General features: G+C 43.6%; 1 protein-coding gene across 2 annotated transcripts in view; it reads left to right on the forward strand.

Annotated features, from left to right (window-relative positions):
- LOC133656886 (voltage-dependent L-type calcium channel subunit alpha-1D-like) overlaps positions 1-19,694 on the forward strand; it is a 205,076-nt gene that overhangs the window by 150,932 nt on the left and 34,450 nt on the right. For both annotated transcript variants that reach the window (XM_062057746.1, XM_062057752.1), the window contains exons 29-31: positions 3,675-3,758; positions 11,980-12,108; positions 15,392-15,457. In XM_062057746.1, the coding sequence (XP_061913730.1) occupies positions 3,675-3,758; positions 11,980-12,108; positions 15,392-15,457 (279 nt within the window). The remainder of the gene's footprint in view (positions 1-3,674; positions 3,759-11,979; positions 12,109-15,391; positions 15,458-19,694) is intronic.

The raw sequence follows: 19,694 nt of genomic DNA on the forward strand, positions 1-19,694 counted from the left end.
ACTTTCTACTCCCTACTTCCTACTTCCTGCGGACGTGCTCAGGGTTACGTTGAAGACGCCTGCAAGGTATTTGACGCCCTGGTGGTGAAGGCAGCGTGGTGCACTCAGCCAGGTAGACGCACGTCCTGTGCCGCTTCCTGCCTTCTTTACTTCCTTCCTTCCTTCCTTCCTTCCTTCCTGCCTGCTTTCCTTCCTTCCTCCCTTCCTTCATTCCTTCCTTCCTTCCTTCCTTTCTTTCTTCCTTCCTGCCTTCTTCCCTTCCTTCCTTATTTCCTTCCTTCCTGCCTTCCTGCCTTCCTTCTTACCTTCCTGCCTTTCTGCTCTCTTCTTTCTTTCCTGTCTTCTTTCTTTTCTACCTTCCTTCCTTCCTTCCTTCCTGCCTTCTTTCCTTCCTACCTTCCTTCCTTACTTCTTTCCTTATTTCCTTCCTACCTTTCTTCCTTCCTTCCTACTTTCCATCCTTCATTCTTTCCTTCCTTCCTTCCTGCCTGCCTGCCTGCCTGCCTTCCTGCCTTCCTTCCTTCCTTCCTTCCTTCCTTCCTTCCTTCCTTCCTTCCTTCCTTCCTTCCTTCCTTCCTTCCTTCCTTCCTTCCTTCGTGCCTTTCTGCTCTTTTCTTTCTATCCTGTCTTCTTTATTTTCTATCTTCCTTCCTTCCTTTCTTCCTACCTTTCTTTCTTCCTTCCTTCCTACTTTCCTTCCTTCATTCTTTCCTTCCTTCCTTCCTTCCTTCCTTCCTGCCTTCCTTCCTTCCTGCCTGCCTGCCAGCCTGCCTGCCTGCCAGCCTGCCTGCCTTCCTTCCTTCTCTCCTTCTCTCCTTCCTTCCTTCCTTCCTGGCTGCCTTCTTTCCTTCCATCCTTGCTTCCCTCCAAGGAAAGGCCATGTGTCTCCTCAGTTCCCAAACCTTTACAGAGTGTTGTTAATGGGAAAGGCCACGCAGCACAGTGGTAAAAATGCCTTTTTTGCAATGTGTTGCTGCCATTAAATTATAAGTTCATGATTAACTTAGAATTGTGGTTCGGGTGGCATCCTGACCAGATGCCTGAACCACCTCATCTGGTTCCTCTCCGTGTGGAGGAGCAGCTTTACTTTGAGCTCCCACTGGATGACAGAACTTCTCACCTTATCTTTAAGGGAGAGACCCACCACCCAGCGGAGGAAACTCATTTGGGTCGCTTGTACCCGTGATCTTGTCCTTTAGGTCATAACCCAAAGCTCATGACCATAGGTGAGGATGGGAACGTAGATCGACCGGTAAATTGAGAGCTTTGCCTTCCGGCTCCGCTCCTTCTTTACCACAACAGATCGATGCAGCGTCCGCATTACTGAAGACACCGCACCGATCCACCTGTCCATCTCAACATCCACTCTTCCCTCACTCGTAAACAAGACTCCCAGGTACTTGAACTCCTCCAATTGGGGCAAGATCTCCTCCCCAACCAGGAGATGGCACTCCACCCTTTTCCGGGCGAGAACCATGGACTCGGACTTGGAAGTGCTAATTCTTATCCCAGTCGCTTCACACTTGGCTGCGAACCGATCCAATGAGAGCTGAAGATAGAGCATCAAACCTGAGGGTTCCTGGTTCAATCTCCGGCTTCCGCCATCCTAGTCACGTCCATTATGTCCTTGAGCAAGACACTTCACCATTGCTCCTGATGAGTCGTGCCTTGCATGGCAGCTCCCGCCATCAGTGTGTGACTGTGTATTTGTGAAAGGGTGAATGCGGAAGAGTCCAGGAGAGTCCACCACAGATTCCCCAGGCACTGCTTCCTCATAGGAAGTTGTGTAGGTGGGATTGAGGAGGTCTTCGAAGTATTTCCTCCACCAATCTACAACATCCTGAGTCGAGGATGTTGACACTGCACTGCTTCCCCCTCCTAAAGGCGGTGGATGGTGGTCCAGAATCACTTTGAAGCCTTCCAAAAGTCGTTTTCCATGGCTTCCCTGAACTCCTCCCATGTTCAAGTTTTTGCCTCCTCGACCGCTGGAGCCGCACACCGCTTGGCCTGTCGGTACTTGTCCCCTGCCTCCGGAGTCCCATGAGCCAAAAAGACCCAATATGACTCTTTCTTCAGCTTAAAGACATCCCTCGGGGTTCTAGGATTACCACCACGACTGGCACCAACCACCTTGCAGCCACAGCTCCAATCGGCCGCCTCGACAATAGAGGTCCGGAACATGGTCCACTCGACTCAATGTCCAGCGCCTCCCTCATGACATGTTCAAAGTTCTTTCAGAGGTGGGAATTGAAAATCTCTCTGACAGGAGACTCTGCTAGACGTTCCCAGCAGACCCTCTTAATTTTTTTTTGGGCCTGCCAGGTCTGTCCGGCATCCTCCTCCACCATCAGAGCCAACACACCACCAGGTGGTGATCGGTTGAAAGCTACGCCCCTTTCTTCACCCGAGTGTCCAAAACATGAGACCTCAAATTCAATGACACAACTACAAAGTCTATCATAAAAATGCGGCCGAGGGTGTCCTGGTGCCAAGTGCACATATGAACACCCTTATTTTTGGACATGGTGTTTATTATGGACAATCTGTGACCAGCACAAAAGTCCAATAACAAAACACCAATCTGGTTCAGGTACGGGCGACCATCCCTCCCAATGACGCCTCTCCAGGTCTCACTGTCATTGCCAATGTGAGCGTTGAAGTGCTCTAATAGACCACGGGAATGGCCTCAAGGGAATCCAAAAAGAGTGGGTACTCTGAGCTGCTGTTTGGTGCGTAAGCACAAACAACAGTCAGGACCAGTCCCCCCACCCGAAGGCGGAGGGAAGCTACCGTCTCGTCCACTGGGTTGAACTCCAACGTACAGGCTTTGAGCCGGGGGACAACAAGAACTGCCACCCCAGCCGGTTGCCTCTCTCTGCGTGCAACGCCAGAGTGGAAGCGAGTCCAGCCCCTATCTAGAGAACTGGTACCAGAGCTCCTGCTGTGCGTCGAAGTGCGTCCGACTATATCTAGCCGGAACTTCTCTACCTCGCGCACCAGCTCAGGCTCCTTCCCCCCAGCGAGGTGACGTTCTACATCCCAAGAGCTAGCTTATGTAGCCGAAGATCGGACCGCAAAGGGCCCTGACTTCAACTGCTGCCCAGCTCACACTGCACCCGACCTCTATGGCCCCTCTGGTGAGCCCATTAGAGGCGGGACTCACGTTGCCTCTTCGGGCTGTGCCTGGCCGGGCGCCATGGGATGCCATCGAGTTCCACCTCGGGGCCTGGCTCCAGAGGGGGGCCCCGGTGACCCGCGTCCGGGCAAGGGAAATCTAAGTCCTCGTTTTTTTCTTCTTTATAAAGGTCTTCGAGCTGCTGTTTGTCTGATCCCTCACCTAGGACCTGGTTGTCTTGCCTAGGACCTGGTTGTCTTGGGAGACACTAGCAGGGGGCAAAGGAGCCCCCCGGACAACATAGCTCCTTGGATCATCAAAATAATTTCAAAAACTAAATTACATAATGCAGATTCCACATGTTAAATTAATAAGAATATTCCCTGTTGGTTCTTTGCATTTGTATATCTGTTTTTCTCAAATGTTTCTTTTCTTCATGTATTTTCTATTTGAAGACAATGAAAATGGTCAAGAGATGTTCTTCATGTTATGTTTCATGCTGGACTTGCTGGTTGCTCCATGATTTCATTGTCTCTTGCATCTTTCTCTTTGCTGACAGAACTATTTTGCTGATGCATGGAACACATTTGATGCCTTGATTGTTGTCGGGAGCCTGGTGGATATTGCCATCACTGAAATCAACGTGAGTATTCATCTTCATAAACATCTTCATAACCATCTTCATAAACATCTCCATAAACATAATCATAAACATCTTCATAAACATCTCCATAAACATTATCATAAACATCATCATAAACATAATCATAAGCATCTTCATAAACATCTCCATAAACATCTCCATAAACATCTTCATAAACATCTTCATAAACATCTTCATAAACATCATCATACACATCTTCATAAACATCTCTATGAACACAGTGACGTGCGGTGAGGTTCATGGCTGGTGAGGCACTGACTTCATCACAGTCAGATTTACAAACATATGAACCCTAAAGAGTATCTTATTCACCATTTGATTGGTAGCAGTTAACTGGTTGTGTTTAAAAGCTCATACCAGCATTCTTCCCTGCTTGGCACTCAGCATCAAGGGTTGGAATTGGGGGTTAAATCACCAAAAATGATTCCCGGGCGCGGCGCCGCTGCTGCCCACTGCTCCCCTCACCTCCCAGGGGGTGAACAAGGGGATGGGTCAAATGCAGAGGACAAATTTCATTACACCTAGTGTGTGTGTGACAATCATTGGTACTTTAACTTAACTTTAACTTTACACATACAAACTGTAGCACACAAAAAAGCACATTTAATTAAAAAAACGTTATTATGGTCTTACCTTTACTTATAAATGAAGTCCATGCGCCGCTGTTGTGCCGGATAATGCACCACCCGCCGTAGAATGCACCCCCTGACGGGAGTGTTATATTCTCTGCATCTTGGGGTTCTCTGCAACCTGCCTTCTCTGCATCTTGTGGTTCTCTGCAACCCCAAGATGCAGAGAAGGCAGGCTTGGTAAAAGAAAACATGGTTTAATGTCCAAAAGTAAAAATAAAGAAAAGACACAAACCAGGAACTAGGAGCCAAACTGGAAAACGGGAAACAGGATCCAGCAAACAGGAACTAGGAACAAAAAACAGCACGCTGCCAACAGCTACAGGATTCAGGTATAAATGACAAAACAGGTAGGAGCTACAACGACAAGTATTACAATGACAATAATCCAACGCAGAGTGGAGGACAAAGCAGGTCTAAATAGCAGCTGGCTGATTGACACCAGGTGTGGCCCGGTGCCAATCAGCCACAGCTGAGGGGAAAAAGCAATCAGGAAATAACCAAAATAAGAGTGCTGACAGGAAACAAAGACAAACGCAGAGGAAAAACTAAGACATAGTCAAACTTTCAGGGACAAGCCTGACATGATTGAGAAAGGTTTTTCTTAAACTGTTCAACAATTTGCTCACTCATTTGTTGACAAAGTGGTGACCCTCGCCCCATCCTTGTTTGTGAATGACTGAGCATTTCATGGAATCTACTTTTATACCCAATCATGGCACCCACCTGTTCCCAATTTGCCTGTTCACCTGTGGGATGTTCCAAATAAGTGTTTGATGAGTATTCCTCAACTTTATCAGTATTTATTGCCACCTTTCCCAACTTCTTTGTCATGTGTTGCTGGCAATTCTAAAGTTAATGATTATTTGCACAAAAAAAAATGTTTATCAGTTTGAACATCAAATATGTTGTCTTTGTAGCATATCCAACTGAACATGTATCATTGTATTCCGTTTATATTTACATCTAACACAATTTCCCAACTCATACGGAAACGGGGTTTGTATATATATATATATATATATATATATATATATATATATATATATATATATATATATATATATATATATATATATATATATATATATATATATATATATATATATATATATATATATATATATATATATATATATATATATATATATATATATATATATATATATATATATATATATATATATATATATATGCAGTACTTTAAAGTACTTTTGGACACATCCATGTACATATACATGCAGTACTTTAAAGTACTTTTGGACACATCCATGTACATTTGGATGTGTACATTATATATTTTGTCAGATCAAATATATTTTGAGTAAAAATGTCAAAGTGTTGTTGATGTTACAAAAATGGATAAATCCAGCAGTACTGTTAGGTTTGGCCACCAGGGGGCGCTAAGTATGAGTGGGAAATGTGACTAAATATGAGTGTGAAATGTGACTAAATATGAGTGTGAAAGATGACTAAATATGAGTGTGAAATGTGACTAAATGTCAGTGTGAAATGGGAGAAAATATGGGTGTGATAGGTGACTAAATATGAGTGTGAAATGTGAAAGGTGACTAAATATGAGTGTAATTGGTCTAACTGGTCTCCGTGATCCTGTTGGCGTGTGGTTGCCGGTCGCAGTTTTTTGTTTGATCGCTTTGATTTGATTGGGTGGTGCTGGCTGTCTGGGGGTATTGCGGCTGCTGTTTCTGCTGCCGTTTGTTTGTGGTGTGAGCGCCCGTGGCTGCTGAGTCTGGTGCAGGGGGGTGGCTGATGCTGTGACTGGTGGCAGCGCGCGCGCGTGGTGGTTGTCGGGGCTGACAAGCTGTGTATATGTATATGTGTGTGTATGTGTATATATGTATGTATATTTATGTGTATGTGTATATATGTGTATGTATATGTATATATGTGTATGTGTGTGTATGTGTACATGTGTATGTGTATGTGTATGTATATAGATATGTATGTATATTTCTGGGGGTACGTTCTGGGCCTGCCTGTCAGGTGGGGGTCGGCGCCTCAGGCTACTGCATCCAGACTGCGTGTCTGGAGCTCCTGGGTCCCACCGTCCATCCCTTCCGGTTGCCCGTCTTGGTTGGGGCCTGCTGGGTCTAGTCCCTGCGTCTACTGTGGTAGCTTGGTGCTTGGTGTTTTTTAAATATATTTAATTATTTTTATTTTTTAAATATATTTTATTAATTACATTTTTTATTGAATTTTTTATTTTCCCCCTACCTCAGGGGGGGACTCGGCGGGGCGGTTGCTGGTTGTTCCATCTCCATCGTTGGGGTCCCTGCGGGTGGGGTGGGTGGTTCCCGTGGCCCCGTGCTGGGTGATCCTGTGGCGGCCGGCTTGGGTGGGGTGGCCGGGGGCTGGCCTCGCCGTGCTCTCCGGGAGTGGGGGGTGGTCTCGTGGGGGCCCGGTTGCCGGTGGGGCGGGGGCGGTCTTCCCGTCCGGTTGCGGGGGGTCTCCGGGCCCCTCGGGCGTCCCGCCTTTCTGCCCGTGTGGGGTATGGTCTCTCGCTGGCTCGGGGTCTGGCTGTCCCCTGCTTTTCTCGTGCCTTGTCCTCTGCCGGGTGCGTCTGTCTACGGCCTGCTGCTGGCCCTTGTGGGCGGCGCGGTGGGCCGGGCACTGGGGTTCCTGTCACTGTCCGGCTTGGCTGCGTGGGGGCGGTGGTCCCTGGTTCCTTGGGCACCACACCTACTGTTTGTGGGTTGGGCTCTCGGGGAGGCTGGGGCCGTACTTTGGCTCCCACACACACTGGGAGTCAAATGTATTGTACACACAAATTCACTTATACTCACATACATACATACACACATACATAGGTACCTACGCTCCCACATACATATACAAATACAGTACATATTTACACACTCAAAGTTCGTACATCCACACGCACATTCATTATACAAGCATACACATATACATACTGTACATATACATTCACTGTACAAAAATACATATACACATACTGTACATATACACTCACTGTACAAACACATATACACATACTGTACATATGCATTCACTGTACAAACACACATACTGTATACACATACTGTACATATACATTCACTGTACAAACACACACATACACATACTATACATATACATTCACGGTACAAACACACATATACACATACTGTACATATCAGTGACGTGCGGTGAGGTTCATGACTGGTGAGGCACGGACTTCATCACAGTCAGATTTACAAACATATGAACCCTAAAGAGTATCTTATTCACCATTTGATTGGCAGCAGTTAACGGGTTATGTTTAAAAGCTCATACCAGCATTCTTCCCTGCTTGGCACTCAGCATCAAGGGTTGGAATTGGGGGTTAAATCACCAAAAATGATTCCCAGGCATGGAGCCACTGCTGCCCACTGCTCCCCTCACTTCTCAGGGGGTGATCAAGGGGATGGGTCAAATGCAGAGGACAAATTTCACCACACCTAGTGTGTGTGTGACAATCATTGGTACTTTAACTTAACTTTAACTTTACACATTCAAACTGTAGCACACAAAAAAGCACATTTAATAAAAAAAAACGTTATTATGGTCTTACATTTACTTATAAGTGCGGGAACTGTGGTGTTTGTGTTGGAGGAGTTGTAAATTAATGAAATATGAAATCCGTGCTGCAGTCTGCAGGTGTACCTAATGTTTGTGTCCCTGCGGTCGTTCGCGGCTCCTCCAGCGCGAGCATTGTTGTTTTTGCACTTTTTTAAGTGACTTTTTTTGGGTGGATTCGGTCTTGCACGTGGAGGGTTTGGGTGTGGGCTTTGGTTGGTGTGGCGCTCCCGTCGGGCGGTGCATTCTGCGGCGGAGATGCTTGGCACCAGGAGGCGGGGTTATGAGGCGAGCCTCTCACAGTGCGTCTTCGCAGCAGTTTTATGATCGCTCAGCACAAGAAATACTTTACACACATACAGTTGTTGACAAAATACACTGTACATTACATACCTCAACTAACTAAACTATGGAAATGTATAATATAATTCATTTAGCAATACGGTCTCACTGCACAGCAGGCCAGCAGTTAGCCGAGTCATTGCGCACAATCAATGTTGAGGCACAACTGAGTGACGTGCCTCAACTGGCTGCTGATCACCGCATCGTCTCTTCTCAGTATTTGAACGGCAAATGTCAAAATAAAAATAAAAATAATCTAAAACTGGTGAAGTTAAATGGAAAATAACTTTAGTATAATCACTGGATACATATAACAATTTAATCATTTTTTTTTTCTTTTTACATTTTTTTTCTTTCCATGATGGCAGGTGAGGCCGTGCCTCCCCTGCCTCTAGTGACTGCACGTCACTGGTACATATACATTCACTGTACAAACACAGATATACACATAATGTACATATACAAGTACATATGCACACATACACTCATGCACATGATCACGTTTCATCAAACATATATTAATGTTGTTGCCCTAGGGTAAACTGGGTATAACACATGGCACTCTGACAAAGCTTAACCTATTGTTACTATAACAATCTACAAGGTTAATGTAGGTTGCTTCTCTCCCCCCCCCCCCCTCCATTTTTCTGCATTCTTTCGTACCTCAAGTTATCATTATGTATATGTATTGTTGCATTTGAACAACTGTATTGTTGATAATAAAGGTAAAGTATTGGTATTGTTCATTATCAATAGCGCTATTTCTATTGGTATTTGTATTGCTCCATTTTTAGTGTAATAATGCTCATTGTCATTTCTGTATTATTTTTTATTTTCGCTAACTGCTTATTTGCTATTACTTTTACCATCATATTTGTACATGTCGTATTTGCTGATGTTGCTGTATTGTTGTTGTTGTTGTTGTGTTTGCTGTTGTTGTTTTTGTCTCTCTGTCTAATCCCCCTCTTGTCCCCACAATTCCCCCCTCTGTCTTCCTTTTTTTCTCTTTCTATCCCCTCCTGCTACGGCCCGGCTGCACCAAATGATAATATAAATACATTTAATAAAGTCAAATACAAATAAGGCAACAAGAGAAGTATCCTACACTTCTCTTTTGTAAAGTAAATCTCAACAACCGATATGGGCATCTACATCAACTATATGATTTGCCTGAGAAGCTGGACAGGACATATATTTTAAAAAAATAAAATAAAAAATAAAAAAAATATATGAGTGTAATTTGTGACTAAATATTAGTGTAAAGGTGAGTAAATATGAGTGTGAATTGTGACTAAAAATTAGTGTAAAGGTGACTAAATATGAGTGTGAATTTTGACTAAATATGAGTGTGAAAGGTGACTAAATATGAGTGTGAAAAATGACTAAATATGAGTGTAAAAGGTGACTAAATATGAGTGTGAAATGTGACTAAATATGATTGTGAAGGGTGACTAAATATGAGTGTGAAATGTGTCTAAATATGAGTGTGAAAGGTGACTAAATATGTGTAAAGGTGACTAAATATGAGTGTGAAAGGTGACTAAATACGAGTGTGAAATTTGACTAAATATGAGTGTGAAAGGTGACTAAATTTGAGTGTGAAAGGTGACTAAATGTGAGTGTGAAAGGTGACTAAATACGAGTGTGAATTGTGACAAAATATTAGTGTAAAGGTGACTAAATATGAGTGTGAATTGTGACTAAATATTAGTGTAAAATGTGACTAAATATGAGTGTGAAAGGTGACTAAATATGAGTGTGAAAGGTGACTAAATATGAGTGTGAAAGTTGACTAAATATGAGTATGAAAGGTGACTAAATATGAGTGTGAAAGGTGAATAAATATGAGTGTGAAAGGTGACTAAATATGAGTGTGAAATGTGACTAAATATGAGTGTGAAAGGTGACTAAATATGAGTGTTAAATGTGACTAAATGTGAGTGTGAAAAGTGACTAATTATGAGCGTGAAAGGTGACTAATTATGAGTGTTAAAGGTGACTAAATATGAGTGTGAAGTGTGACTAAATATGAGTGTGAAAGGTGACTAAATATGAGTGTGAAATGTGACTAAATATGAGTGTGAAAGGTGACTAAATATGAGTGTGAAAGGTGACTAAATATGAGTGTGAAAGGTGACTTAATATGAGTATGAAAGGTGACTAAATATGAGTATGAAAGGTGACTAAATATGAGTGTGAAAGGTGAATAAATATGAGTGTGAAAGGTGACTAAATATGAGTGTGAAATGTGACTAAATATGAGTGGGAATGGTGACTAAATATGAGTATGAAATGTGACTAAATATGAGTGTGAAAGGTGACTAAATATGAGTGTAAAAGGTGACTAAATATGAGTTTGAAATGTGACTAAATATGATTGTGAAAGGTGACTAAATATGAGTGTGAAATGTGTCTAAATATGAGTGTGAAAGGTGACTAAATATGAGTGTAAAGGTGACTAAATATGAGTGTGAAAGGTGACTAAATATGAGTGTGAAATTTGACTAAATATGAGTGTGAAAGGTGACTAAATTTGAGTGTGAAAGGTGACTAACTGTGAGTGTGAAAGGTGACTAAATACGAGTGTGAATTGTGACAAAATATTAGTGTAAAGGTGACTAAATATGAGTGTGAATTGTGACTAAATATTAGTGTAAAATTTGACTAAATATGAGTGTGAAAGGTGACTAAATATGAGTGTGAAAGGTGACTAAATATGAGTGTGAAAGGTGACTAAATATGAGTGTGAAAGTTGACTAAATATGAGTATGAAAGGTGACTAAATATGAGTGTGAAAGGTGAATAAATATGAGTGTGAAAGGTGACTAAATATGAGTGTGAAATGTGACTAAATATGAGTGTGAAAGGTGACTAAATATGAGTGTTAAATGTGACTAAATGTGAGTGTGAAAAGTGACTAATTATGAGCGTGAAAGGTGACTAATTATGAGTGTTAAAGGTGACTAAATATGAGTGTGAAATGTGACTAAATATGAGTGTGAAAGGTGACTAAATATGAGTGTGAAATGTGACTAAATATGAGTGTGAAAGGTGACTAAATATGAGTGTGAAAGGTGACTAAATATGAGTGTGAAAGGTGACTTAATATGAGTATGAAAGGTGACTAAATATGAGTATGAAAGGTGACTAAATATGAGTGTGAAAGGTGAATAAATATGAGTGTGAAAGGTGACTAAATATGAGTGTGAAATGTGACTAAATATGAGTGGGAAAGGTGACTAAATATGAGTATGAAATGTGACTAAATATGAGTGTGAAAGGTGACTAAATATGAGTGTTAAATGTGACTAAATGTGAGTGTGAAAAGTGACTAATTATGAGCGTGAAAGGTGACTAATTATGAGTGTTAAAGGTGACTAAATATGAGTGTGAAATGTGACTAAATATGAGTGTGAAAGGCGACTAAGTATGAGTGTGAAATGTGACTAAATATGAGTGTGAAAGGTGACTAAATATGAGTGTGAAAGGTGACTAATTATGAGTGTTAAAGGTGACTAAATATGAGTGTGAAATGTGACTAAATATGAGTGGTTAAGGTGACTAAATATGAGTCTGAAAGGTGAATAAATATGAGTATGAAAGGTGACTAAATATGAGTGTGAAAGGTGACGTGTCCTTCTTGGTGTGTGCAGAACACGGAGGACAGCGCTCGCATCTCCATTACCTTCTTCCGTCTCTTTCGAGTCATGCGACTTGTCAAGTTGTTGAGCAGGGGGGACGGCATCAGGACCCTGCTGTGGACCTTCGTCAAGTCTTTTCAGGTGAGTCATGTGACTGGTCAAGCAGGGGGGACGGCATCAGAACCCTGCTGTGGACCTTCATCAAGTCTTTTCAGTTGTTGTTCTGTTAGTTGGCCAACAAAAAAGGTTACACTTGGACCCCTTAGGTCCCAAAGTGGTCCCTAAAATGTAATTGTTATAGGTCCCCGCATTTTTTCTCTGATTGTTAATACGAGACAAACTGGCCAAGGAACCCCCACATATGTTATACCGTCGGAAAAGTCTCGTTTGCGCCTACAGGGGTACTTTAAGTTGGGAACATTTCGTGTTACCATGGCAAAGCTGTTCATTAATTTTTTTTAAATGGCCCAATTTAAAGGGCACTTCTTAGCTAATTTTACACTTTTTTCTCTAATTCCCCAGCCATACACCTTAGAGTTATATAACTTGGTATGTGACACAAGCCAACTGTTAGCATGCTAACATTAGCATGCTACTTTTTCGAGCTAGTTTTGCAACCGTTTACACCGGAGTCATATAACTTGGTATGTGACACTTGTTAACTGTTAGCATGCAAACGATAGCATACTAGCAAGCTAACTTAAGAATGCTAACTTTTTCATCTAATTTTACACTTTTTTTCTCTATTTCTGCAGCCAAACACCTTACAGTCATATAACTTGGTATATGAAACATGCTAACTGTTATCATGCTAACAATAGCACACATGCTAAATGTTAGTATTTTAATTTGCGCATGCTAATGTTTGAGGCTAGCTCTGTAGCTCTTTTTTTACAGTTACACCTAAAACTCACGGATTCAGACAGCATCTTAAAAGTACGGCCCTAGGTCCAGGACACAGATAGCAGGCCCATCAAAATGTCCTTTCTAGTTATGGGCCTGCTGCAATGCCAGTGCCCATTCACTGCTAAGCAGCAGTGAACGGGCGCTGCAATGCAATGCAAGCAGCCCATATTATTATTGCTCATACTTCAAACTTTATTCTTCATCTTATCGTAGTTCCAACACATTTCTCTTACCACCACTACGAGATGAACCGGCCAACAAACTCCCACATATGTTATACCGTCGGAAAGGTCTCGTTCGCGCCGATGGCGGAAATCTAAATTGGGAACATTTCGTGTTACCAATGCAACACTAATCACGAACAAACAAAAACACCTTTTGTTAAATGTGAGACGAACCGACCAACGAACCCCCACATATGTTATACCGTCGGAAAGGTCTCGTTTGCACTGATGGCCGTATTTTAAATTGGGAACATTTCAAGTTACCGTAGCGACGCTATTTACAAATACACAAAAACAAGGGCCAATTGAATGAACACACCTTTATAATGGGGAATATTTCCAGCACACCTGCGAGATTACCTCCCCTCGCAGCTCAGCCATTCTTTCACGTAGCTCGGTGCTTAACGTCTCATTTTGTTCACACACTTGTTTACTTTAACTCTGGCTAAAAAGTTTTAATGTCGATTGTTTAGTTTTGGCTGGATGGCCATCGGAGTGAGGCGAGCGCCATCGGCTCAGCCTTTCCCCATTAAAGGGATGGCTCACACTCTAATTTTCTAGAGCGCGGAAGCCCAAAATATTTGCTTTTTTTTGGGGTGAACAAACTGTCGTCGCGGCAACATCTTTTATGCCACTGTCATGTGTTTACACAGCCATACACCTTACAGTCATATAATTTTGTTTGTGACACATGCTAACCATTAGCATGTTTATGTTTGCATGCTAGGATACTAACATTTAAGTGTTAGCTTTTTGAGCTAATTTTGCAACCGTTTACCCTAGAGTCAAATAACTTTGTATGTGACAGCTGTTAACTGTTAGTGTGCTAATGTTAGCATGTTAGCACGCTAACAATAAAGTCCTTACTTTTTTTCCCTAATTTTTCCACTTTTTTCTCTAATTCCGCAGCTATACACCTTACAGTCATATATCTTAGTATTTCAAACATGCTAACTGTATGCATGTTTACGTTAGCATGTTAGCATGCTAACATTAAAATGCTTGCTTTTTGAGCTAATTTTGCAACCGCTTACCTTACAGTCATATAACATGGTATGTGACACTTGTTAACTGCTAGCATGCCATAACCCCCCTGCTTGGCACTCAGCAACAAGAGTTGGAGTTGGGGGTTAAATCACCAAAATGATTCCCGGGCGCGGCGCCGCTGCTGCCCACTGCTCCCCAAGGGGATGGGTCAAATGCAGAGGACAAATTTCACCACATCTAGTGTGTGTGTGACAATCATTGGTACTTTAATCTTTAATCTTTAATCTTATGTTAGCATGCTAACCTTAAAGTGGTAACTTTTTTAGCTATTTGTACTCTTTTTTTCTGTAATTCCCCAGCCATACACTATAGAGTCATATAACTTGGTATGTGACACATGCTAACTATTATTATGGTCATGTTAGCTTGCTAGCATGATAACATTCGCGTGCTAACTTTTTGAGCTAGTTTTGCCACCGTTTACCCCATAGTCATTCTACTTGGTATGTGACACTTTTTAACTTTTAGCATGCAAATGATAGCATGATAGTTAGGTAACTTAAACATACAAACTTTTTCATCTACTTTTACACTTTTTTCTCTATTTCCAAAGTCATACACTTTACAGCCGTGTTAATTGACGTATGAGACATGGTAACTGTTAGAATGCCATCGTTAGCACATTTGCTAAGTGTTAGTATTTTAATGTGCGCATGCTAACATTTTAGGCTAGCTCTGTAATTCATTGTGTACAGTTACACCTAAAACTCACGGATTCAGACACTTGGCACCATCTAATAAGTACGGCAACCCCCGGCCAGAGGTTCAGGGCACAGATAGCAGGCCCATCAAAATTTCTGCGGGAATTTTCTAGTTATTATTATTCTTTTACATTGCAAAGTGATTCTATGTGTAATCTATTTCAAATAGTAATATTTGTATTTACACAATTCATTCATTCATTCAAATGATCCTAATAATAATAAGTTCCTTACAAGTAGCTCAAAAGTGTCTGATTAATGAAGAATAAAACTTCTATGCAACAATAATTCATTCTGAAGTACAACGGGACACAAAAGTACACACGTACACTTTTTGTGTTCACACAGAAAGTTCTTCTTGTCAGACGACGCCAAGAGATCATTTTGTAGGATTTTCCACAAAAAATGCCTGAAAATGTGTAGAAATCTGACATGTTTTTCAAACCCATTTGGAGAGGCCAGATTTGTTCTTTTGGTTTCATTTTCAAAAAAATGATTGGATGACAGCGTTAGAAGTCATGTGACTTACAAAGTGTGCTCTTGTAGGCTCTACCTTACGTCGCACTTCTGATCGCCATGTTGTTCTTCATCTACGCCGTCATCGGAATGCAGGTAACAGCACGCACACACACACGTACACACACACACACTCACACACGCACACACACACTGACACACGTACATGCACGCGCATGCACACACACACGCACGCACACACACACTCACACACACCCACACACACGTGCGCACACACACGCACGCACACACACACACACACACACACACACACTCACGCGCACACACATGGGATGTGATTGTATTATGGGAGAACTACAGAGTCGACAGGCTATGACGTCACGAGTGTGCGACGGAGCGGGAGACACTAGGGGAGTGAGTCAGAGAGAGGAGACACGTGTGATTGAGCTAATAAAAGTATCCACCTTACAAAGTAGAGCTGGATACACGCCATGGTGTCAGAAGTCCTGTAGTTAATGTAGAGTGTGAGCCAAGTGGAAAGATAGTTTGTACGCGTCGGTGGAGAAAGAAGTTAAGGACAACATGAGCGAGGGGGACGGAGCCACTGCAGCGCCTGCACGGCCACCCAACGCGCCGGTGGTTGCCGTGGGACCGTGCGCTACGTTCAACATCCAGCCGCCGGAGTCCTTGGACTTTTCAAATCCACAAGAGTGGGACAAATGGATCCGGAGATTCGAAAGATTTTGCCTGGCAGGTAACCTAAACGCAAGCTCCGAGGACAATCATTGATGTATTGCATGGGGGACGAGGCGGATGATATTCTCCTTGGGTTAAATCTGACGGCCGCTCAAAGACGTACATACCAGGGAGTGCGCGAGGGATTAAAAGGCTTCTTTGTTGTGAAAAAAAACGTTATCTACGAGCGTGCTAAGTTTAACATGTGCAAGCAGAAAGAAAGAGAGAGCGTGGATTTGTTCGTCACTGCACTATATGCGCTGGCGGAGCATTGTAGCTACGGGATGCTACACAATGAACTGATCAGAGACAGATTTGTCGTCGGATTGCAAGACAAGGGGCTGTCTGAACGCATGCAGTTGGACGCGGATCTAACCTTGGATAAAGCCATAAGAATGGCACGACAGAGCGAGGAGGTGAAAAGGCAGCAGTCTACTCTCCGAGGGGACACCACCAGACCAGAGGCAAGTGATGCAAAGTCTGTTGATAGAGTGTTCAAGAGCAACTTCAAGTCTGCTAAAAACAAACCCACAATATGCCGATAGCCCAAAGTACAAGCCACACAGTACTCAGTACAGCAAGGACAATGGCGCACAGTCACCGTGTCAAAACTGTGGCAGCTCTCCATCCCTTCCCAAAAGTGACTGTCCTACTAATGAAGTCAAATGTCATGCATGGGGGAGGAGGGGACATTACAAGTGTGTGCAAGTCCAAATCAGTGCATGAAGTTGAAGAGGATGAGGAGGAAATCTTCCTCGGCAGTGTCACGGAGGATGGGGATCCTTGGATGGTCAAAATTGGCATCCATGGGAGCAGTGTGACATTCAAAATCGACACCGGTGCCGATGTGACAGTCTTGCCTCATTCAGTGTTCCTAAACACATACGGAGAGGATCTGCATATTCTCAGAAAGGCAACAAAGCCTCTCCTGGGACCAGGAAGAAATCCCCTCGATGTGGTGGGCGTCGCCAGGTTGTCACTGAGGAGAGGGGAGAAGACAGAGAGGGAGGATGTGTACATCGCTCGTCATGTGCATACTGCCCTGCTGGGAAGATCTGTGAGCTGTAGGCTGGGGCTTGTAGCATGCCTAGTCAGCGTCACTATGGAGACATTAAAGGAGAACTACCCAAAATTATGCACCGGGCTCGGAGAAGTGCGGCAGCCATATGCCATCAAGCTGAGACCAGGGGCGGAACCATTCTCACTAAAGACACCAGGAGGATTCCATTGCCTTTAATGGACAAAGTCATGAAATAACTGTCCCGCATGGAACAACTCGGGGTGATAAGTAGAATTGAGGAGCCAACAGACTGGTGCGCTGGCATAGTGGTTGTGCCCAAAAGGACAGGTGCTGTACGCATATGTGTCGATCTCACCAAACTCAACGAGTCAGTGTGTAGGGAAAATTTAATCCTGCCATCAGTGGAGGAAACTGGCTGGAGCCAAAATTTTTAGTAAGCTGGACGCAAACATGGGGTTTTGGCAAATTCCCCTAACTACAGATTCAGTGAAACTGACAAATTTTATTACACTCTTCGGGCGCTATTACTTCAGGCGGCTACCGTTTGGCATAGCATCTGCCCCCGAACACTTTCAGAACCGGCTGGTAACGAAGGTCACAGAAGGGCTTGAGGGCGTTGTTTGCCACATGGACGACATGCTGGTGTTGGGCCGAACACAAGAGAAGCACGATGCTCGCCGGCATGCCACACTGGGAAAGATCCAAAAGGCAGGCATCACTCTGAATGTCGATAAGTGCGACCTGTCAAAGTCAGAGGTGACCTTTCTAGGCCACGTGCTCTCCACCAGTGGCATCAACCCAGACCCAAGCAAAACAGAAGCCGTGAGGAAGATGCAGGAGCCAACAACAGTGACTGAGTTGAGAAGTTTTCTTGGAATGATAAATCAACTTGGGAGGTTTGTGCCGCAGCTGGCCGAGAGAGACAAGCCTCTGCGAGATCTCCTGTCGAAAAAGAACTGCTGGGTGTGGAGCATCGACCAGACAAGGGCCTTCCAAGATCTAAAGGATGCACTGACGTCTATACCAGTGCTAGCCATGTATGATCCCAACAGAGAGTGCAAAGTCTCAGCAGACGCGTCGTCATACGGGTTGGGAGGCGTACTGCTACAAAAGTGGGACGAAGACCAGTAGTCCAAGATATCCTCAAGGTAACGCCGAAGCCGAACGTGCAGTACAGACGGTGAAAGGTCTCCTGAAGAAAGCAGATGACCCCGATCTTGCTTACAGGGCTACCCCTCTCGACAATGGGTATAGTACAGCGCAGCTACTTATGGGGAGGAGGCTCTGCACAACCGTGCCTATTCTTCCTGCTTTGCTAAATCCTGCTCTTCCTGATAGTGAAGCTGTTATGCTGACAGAAGGGGCGAAGAGGACAAAAGATGCACAACGCTACAACCTGCGGCATCGTGCAATGAACCTTGACAGACTGAATCCGGGACAGGACGTGTGGATCAACCAAAAGAAAGCCGAGGTATCATCGGACGTCACACCACTCCACGATTGTATCTGGTGGAAGGACCCCATGGGACCATCAGACGGAACCGTCGTCATCTCATCCCTATGGGATCCTCGCCGGAGCAGAGTGGCCGTGGTGCAGCGGAGCCATTCCTGGGGGGCGTTCCAGAACAACCTTCAGCAGAACCATCGCAGCAGAGTGTTCCAGAACCTCCATCTACTCCTACTCCTAGAACCAGGTCTGGGAGGGCTGTGGTGAGACCAATTAGGTTGGACCTATAATTTTGTTTCCTAGAGACATTACAGAGACTTTATTGAGAGAAAAAAAAGAATGTTTTGTGTGAAAAGACAGAAAAGTGTCATTTAAATTTTTTGGATATGCTTTATTGTACTGTAAATGTTCAAGTCAGTTGCAGGGCTTAGGTTGAGGACAGTACAGGATTAGTATAGGATGGATGTTTGAGTATTGATGTTGAAGTGGATTGTTCTAAGGGTAAAATATTTGTGTGTGTTTGATTGTCTGGTACAGGCTCAGATAGGAGCAGACCTTCCAACCACGTGGCAGAATAATCCTCAAGGTCTGTTGAATCAATGGCAGTCTACCCATTGATTCTAGAGAGGGGAGATGTGATGTGACTGTATTATGGGAGAACTACAGAGTCGACAGGCTATGACGTCACAAGTGTGCGACGGCGCGGGAGACACAGTGGGAGTGAGTCAGAGAGCGAGACACGTGTGATTGAGCTAATAAAAGTATCCACCTTATAAAGTACAGCTGGACTCACGTATGTCATTCAGTAACGCGACAACTAGAAGACTACTAGTTCCCGGTGGAAGTGACTGGAAGACTACTAGCACCCCTTAGAAGGGACTAGAAGACTACTAGTTCCCAGTAGAAGTGACTAGAAGACTATTAGTTCCTGGTAGAAGTGACTAAAATACAACTAGTTCCCAGTAGAAGTGACTAGAAGACTACTAGTTACCGGTAGAAGTGACTAGAAGACTACTAGTTCCCGGTAGAAGTGACTAGAAGAGTACTAGTTCCCAGTAGAAGTAACTAGAATACTACTAGTGCCCGGTAGAAGTGACTAGAAGACTACTAGTTCCCAGTAGAGGTAACTAGAAGACTACTAGTTCCCGGTAGAAGTGACCAGAAGACTA

Source organism: Entelurus aequoreus, linkage group LG01, assembly GCF_033978785.1.
Source record: "Entelurus aequoreus isolate RoL-2023_Sb linkage group LG01, RoL_Eaeq_v1.1, whole genome shotgun sequence".
NCBI lineage: Eukaryota > Metazoa > Chordata > Actinopteri > Syngnathiformes > Syngnathidae > Entelurus > Entelurus aequoreus.